Source organism: Balaenoptera borealis, assembly GCF_965194805.1.
Source record: "Balaenoptera borealis genome assembly, chromosome: 6".
Taxonomy (NCBI): domain Eukaryota; kingdom Metazoa; phylum Chordata; class Mammalia; order Artiodactyla; family Balaenopteridae; genus Balaenoptera; species Balaenoptera borealis.
In genome coordinates, this window is record NC_138863.1 from 74,191,597 (window position 1) to 74,198,438 (window position 6,842).

Here is a 6,842-nt window from a genome sequence, read left to right on the forward strand (position 1 = left end):
ACAACAGATATAGAATCAATACACTGAACTAGATAGATGAGGGACTCTATATAATATTCTCACAATATTTAAAAATATTACATAACATATTTACCTATAGTTGTACTTATCCTTAAGTCTCCCCAGTTGATGTGTATTAAGGTAATATGAGTTTGGACACAATTCCCACTTTCAAGGAACAGAATATCTGAAAGTTAAGAACAAGCGTGATTTATATAGAGCATAGCACACGTATGTCAGGACAGACCCATTAGTAATGGGATTCCTGGTGTTTTCTTATTATAGCCAGACTGTGGCCATATGGCCAGCATACTTCCGTTTCCTTTCATTTGAATTTCAGGATCTGTGCTACTTTGGCATAGTTCCAGGTTTCTTGACCTTGAAATCAGAAATAACCAAAACACTTTCCTGGAGCTGTTAAAGGCCCTTGAGAGTAGAGAATGTCTAAGCTGGTATAGTTGGCCTACAAGCCATATTTGAGATTCCAGGCCAGTTCCTCTGAGTCCTTCACTTTGTTCCCTGGGAGACTTTAATGGGGCCCCAGAAACACTTCAGGACAGTTTATTCAGACTGGGCAGCCCTAAGGGACCTCTTCTTTTTTCCCTTTAAAAAGCAAGTTTTAACTTGTCCATCAGGGAAGCCTGGGATGCTGGATTCCTTCAGAGAATCTAAAGCTTTTAAAAGATTGGGGAGAGTGTTGCATCCTCACCTCAATATTCTGAGAAATCCTCGAAATATCCCTAAGACAGCTAGGCTCAGTCAGGCCCCAGGGACTGTAGAATTTTTGATTTAGTCCTATTCCGCCAAGGCTGTAATTTTATTGGAGCCAGTATATAATATGAATATATGTCTTGGAGCCAATGTATAATAACACTGTTCATTCAGAGCAAGTATTTGTGGAGTGACGCTGAGCACTGAGTTGGAATACTGGGCCCACCATGATGAATAGGACGTACTCCTTGCCCTCAAGGGGCTTTCTGGGCTCCAAACTACTGGAAATTGAGTTCCATCTTTCCTATTGAGTGCTTTCCAAGTATTTGGCTCCTGGCCCAGAGGCTTTAACGCTAGGATGATCTCTAGGTCTATTTAAAATGTTTTAAAATTATCGTTCAATAAGTGTATTATTTAATTTTATTCTATTATAGTGGCTCAGATCAACCTGTAAATTTGATGTAAACTGCCTTAACATATTGTATATCAGGATTTATTAACATTGTGTTTTACTGGACTGCTATAAAATCATACACAGAATCTGAAGTGTGCATGTTTTTGAAGGTACATGGCTCCTGAAATGCTTGATGATACAATAAATGTGAATATCTTCGAGTCCTTCAAACGAGCTGACATCTATTCTGTTGGTCTGGTTTACTGGGAAATAGCCCGGAGGTGTTCAGTCGGAGGTAAGATTTTGGAAATATTCTTTGTGTCTGCCTTTCCTTGATGCTCTAATTCAATGCACTATATTGAATTGTTTCTAAATATTTAAGAGATTACCTTTTGGCGATATCTTTCCAGTGGCAAAAGTGGAGCATTTTGAACAGAACGGAGATTTTATGTTGTGATTACCGCTTAGTTCTCCTGATAATTCTGATTTCCATAATAATACTTTGCAAAGCACTTGAAAATCTTCTTCTTTGAGCTGTATTCCTATTTTGTATCAGAAATTAAACCCAAGGAAACTAAATGACTTGCCAAGGCCGCAGGACTTAAATTGAAGTCTTCTGGTTCTCAGGCTTTTCTTGTTCATTTCTTTCCGGTGATGATGAATGTGCGGGGATTAAAGTGGAGGGCAGAGGTAAGCAAAGCAACTTCCTGACTCCACTGCTCCCAGCAGTTTAGAGATTAATAGGAAGATTAGAGATTAAGAGGAAGAATTTGGGAAGATGAAACCCTGTAAATGCAGTCTGATGGAGTTGTTTCATCAGTGGAGAAAAGTTAAATCCTGGTAGAAAATGATTTAGATTTTTCAGTTTCAAGTGAGACAGACTTAGTCCTAAACCTTGGTTTAGCAACTTCCTGAATGTCTGACTTTAGGTGAGTTATATGGTCTCACTTTCCTCATCTGTAAAATGAAGATAATAAAACTGACCTCTTGGGCTTTAAAGGTTTAATGGACTAATTCAATTAATTCATGTGAAGCTTTTTGTAGAGAGCCTGCTCATAGTAAACATTCAATGAAAGAACTGTCATTATTAAACCACTGTCAGTTTTTGCATTTTGTATTGATGTCATTTTGCCTTACATCAATCTCATTTTTAAAAAAATGAAAACTTAAAAGCTTAAAATTATATTTGAATGAGAAAACATGCTTTCCCCCTTTTATTCCTAGGTTAGATAATAAAATATTCAGGAAGATGAAACTATTCATAGAAGCAGTAGACTTAGAGTGGTGCAGAAACAGAACATGGACACTAGACTCCCCAAGCCTGGGATCGAGTTCCAGATCTGCCACTTACTAGCTATGTGACCTTGAGAAAATTCATGATACTCTTTGTGCCTCAGTTTCCCGATTCTGTAAAAATGGGATAATATGGTACTTTCTTTAGTCAGTGCTTTTGAGGAATAATTAGTTAAAACATGTAAAGGGCTTAGGAAGGTGCTTGGTAAATAGCAAGATTCAAACATGTTATTATTTTTTTTAATTTCATACTGATATTTGTCTAGATTTGCTTTTAGATTTTTGTCCTTAAATTTTCTTCAACAGTTGAAATAGTAATTTAGTTAACATGATTTGAATTTCATTTTCTAAATTATGCCAATCTTAAATATTTAAATTAAAAGGACTATAGTTTAATTCAGTTGATTCTGTAAGGAAATTCTTGAACTCAAGTAACATTCTGATAATTAAGGTCAAATCTTTGTCTATTATTTGAGACTCTTTAAATATTAACCTTCACGTTGAACTGTTCATCTTCAAATACCTTTGGCCATTTCTCTGGAACATTCTCAGATGTAGTAGCTGTAAAATCCAAATGTAAAAAACTCAGCTCTTAAAAGATTGCCTAACAATTTTCAAAAAGAGAAAGCTATTGTGTTTTGAAAAGGAGAAATATACTTCATTCATGGAGAAATATACGTCATTCACAGATCAGTGAGGCTTGCTATAAATTTTGTAATTAGGTATTACTTCTGAATTGCACAATGGCATTTTATGTAAATCAAAATTTACATAATTTTCATAATATAAAATTATATTTTTATAATTATTAAAAGTTATGTAAATGTAACATAATATTTTATATAGAATTGTATATGTATAATGTATAATTATATAAAATTATATATTTTGTACAGTAATTACATATACTTTTGTCTCATATTTAATTATCAAAATTATATAAATTTTCATAGTATAAAATTTCATAAACTTATATAACTATTCAACTTAGTGCTTTAAACTTATATCTTTGGTTTTACAATGATACATAATTTTAATAAGCCTGATTTTCCAGTTTTCCAGGGTACTACTTGTGCCTAGAAAACTTAATTAGTATTATTTTGAAATAAACATCTTTGCTTATTATTCACACTGGAAAATTTATTACACAACTTTTTTATAGGAATTGTTGAGGAGTACCAGTTGCCTTATTATGACATGGTGCCTTCAGATCCCTCAATAGAGGAAATGAGGAAGGTTGTCTGTGACCAGAAGTTCCGACCAAGTATCCCAAACCAGTGGCAAAGCTGCGAAGTAAGGCTATGTTCTTATGTATATTTTTCCATTATAATTTTGAGGTAAGTATCAGGGTGGATTTTCAGAGACCATAGTCCTTCTCTTTATCTAGGCATCCAATTCATTTCATGTATGTAGGTATATGTCTTCGTATAAGCTTCAGAAGGATTTTATTCCCTTTAGCTGTCAGTATCATAATGCTAAGTTATGTAGCAGGAACAACCTTGACATCCCAGCGACTTCACACAAGACTTTATTTCTTGCTATGCCAAGTCCCCTACAGGTTAGGCAACTTTCATTGGAATCTGTGCTCCCTGTGGTGATTCAGTAATCCAGGTGACTTTGATCTTGCAATGCTGCTATCTCAACACATAGTTTCCAGAGGTCTAGATCAGGAGAAGAGAGGAGCTGGAGGGTCACACACTGGCTCTCTAATACTTTGGCTCAAGTGACACATTTCATTTCCACTCATGGTTCATAGACCAGGACGAGTCACACAGTCCCATCCAGCTGGAAGGGAGCTGGGAATGTTGGGAACACAGGCATATTCAGTGGGTAGTCAATGTCTGTGCTACACAGAGTATTACAATTTCAGTCATCCTTAGAGTCAATAAATTATTCCTAATCCCTAACTTGCTGAAGTTTGAGTTTATTCTCTTCCATCAGAAAAGCTTCCCCATGGCAGGGACCATTGTTGTTTATCTCCTCATCTTGAACCACACATGTAGTAACCATCATAGAGCAGACATATTGCAATCTTGAACCACACATGTAGTAACCATCATAGAGCAGACATATTGCAATGTTTGTTCTGCCTGTGTGAAGAGAGAGATTTCTCTAGCTCCCACAGGAAGTAGAAGGGAAGGTGGAGGAAAGACTATAAATCATCTAACTAGTTCCACAACTATTTTAATGATTTAATCTCCCCCATCCCAATTATGACTGTTTGTCTTCTGCCATATTTAAATGTAATGTTTGAGGTGATTTTTTAGGTGACATCTTTTTAGTTTTGGCTCTGTCATATGTCATATCTTATACAGTTACTTTTTTCCTCATTTTTCCTCTCCTTCATGTTTCACTCAACTCGTTTCCTATTTAAGGCAAGATTTATGTCCTGATATTTCTATTTTGTGTAGATAGCTTACCTACATGCTCATTTTAGAAGCAGAATTTGAGGCATTTATAAGCAAATTGAAATTAAATTAAAATTTTTTCTGATGTTAACCATTTCATGCATATGAGAGGATATTAACATATATGTAAAGTTATATGTAAAGATAATAGAATTCATGACCAAGTTTAAAAAATAGAACACTTCCAATACCTTTGAAGACTCCTCACCCCTCTGAGAGGCTACTATTATAACTAATCATTTTATTATTGCTTTGCTTTTCTTTAAAATTTAGCCATACATATATATATATATGTATATATATATATGTATGTGTATATGGCTAACTTTTGTTTATTTGTGAAATATATTAATGACACTTACTATAGATATTCTTCTTAATTTTTTTTTTTACTTTACCTTATATATGTATAGCTATAATCTGTTTATTTTTATATCTGTGTAGTATTCCATTGTATGGCTATAGCACAATTTCTTTTTTTCACTCTACTGTTGATTGTCACATGTGTGATTTTTAGTTTCTTTTAAAACAATACTGCTGTGTGTGTGTGTGTGTGTGTGTGTAAAAATTATTTCTTTAGGGTATAAAACTATAGATTCTTTTGGAGTACCTACATAGATGATCATATTCCCAAATAATGCGAGTTCGGGACTCATACCTTTCTTATTGCAGTTTCTAGGACTTCCAGTATAATGCTGTGTGAAAGTTATGATACTTTTGCTCCTTAAAACTTTGCATGTCTTACCTTTGACACCTTTTTTTATATTAGTTTTGTTTTTTATTGTTTGTTTTGGTTTTGGGGTTTTTGTTTTCTTTTTTAAATTTTCTTTGTTTTTTGTTCTGATTCTGTGAAAAATGCCATTTGTTTGTTTTGTTTTAAATATACTTTTGCTTTTTACTTATGTTTAGACTTTTCTCTTTGCTTTTTAAAATGTACTTTATTTTTTAAATATTTTATATCATTTAATTCTAGCATCTAATGTTTTGATAGGTTTGATTTTCCTGTTTGCTGTTTTGACTAACTCTTGCTTATGATACTTTATTTCCTCATCTTGTGAATTTTCACTATGAGCTCAGGCTTACTGCAACATTTTAAGGCTAAGGTTTGATTTTTTCTTTACCAAGATCAAAGATTTAGACAATTTTCTTCACAAAGTTCCTTCTAAGACCAATTCATCCTTACAGTCTGGACTTTGTAAATGTCTTGATCTGACACCTTCTGTGTGCTTTGGGCTGTATTTCCTGTCTTTCACATGTGGTCCATCAATTCTGAAATTCTAAACTGTGAGATCAGCAGATGCCATCAGAGCAACGCCTTGCTTCAGTGGTTTCTTATACCTCTCTGGATTCATGCATTCTCATTGTTTTCCCCTCTGGGTATTTATCTTATTTATTTACCAGTTCACTTATACTGATTTTTTTTAATTCAAAAATTTTGATATTAGTACTTAGATCATGATTTTATTGTGGCATAATTTACATATGATAAAATGAATAAATCTTAGTATACAGTTTGATGACTTTAAAAAAAAATGTATACGTGTGTACTTACCATGCAGAGCAACATAGGGAATTTCCAACCCATCCCTTATCCATTTTTGTCTTTCATGTCCTTTCTTAGAATATTTTAAAAGATAGTCATTCTACCATATTCCCAGAATTTTCAATTAAAAGAGGATTAATAGCCTCCTTCTATAGGATTAATATCTGTGTTTTGACAGGATTTTTAAAAATATTTAAATTCCACTACAAAGATTTTAAAGAAAGTTTATGTATTCTGAAAGCCCAAGGGCAGAAATTGTTAGCTTTTTTATACATAACATATATAATTTCTTAATTGAAAGCATGTTATTTTCATGCAGCTTGAAGGAAGAGGAAAATTTTCATAAAATGCATACAAAGATTAATTATGTTTCAAAGATTACTGATCATCTCAAGAAGATAAAGCTATTCAATCGATTTCACTTACTCTAAAAGGATGTTGTGTAAGGTGGCCATATTCTCTTTCTTAAAATTACATTCAACAGAGTAGGTGG

The 6,842-nt window shown here is 33.5% G+C and overlaps 1 protein-coding gene across 1 annotated transcript in view; it reads left to right on the top strand.

Annotated features, from left to right (window-relative positions):
- ACVR1C (activin A receptor type 1C) overlaps positions 1 to 6,842 on the top strand; it is a 111,567-nt gene that overhangs the window by 82,597 nt on the left and 22,128 nt on the right. The window contains exons 7-8 of the mRNA XM_082395777.1: positions 1,276 to 1,400; positions 3,561 to 3,691. Coding sequence (XP_082251903.1) covers positions 1,276 to 1,400; positions 3,561 to 3,691 — 256 coding nt within the window. The remainder of the gene's footprint in view (positions 1 to 1,275; positions 1,401 to 3,560; positions 3,692 to 6,842) is intronic.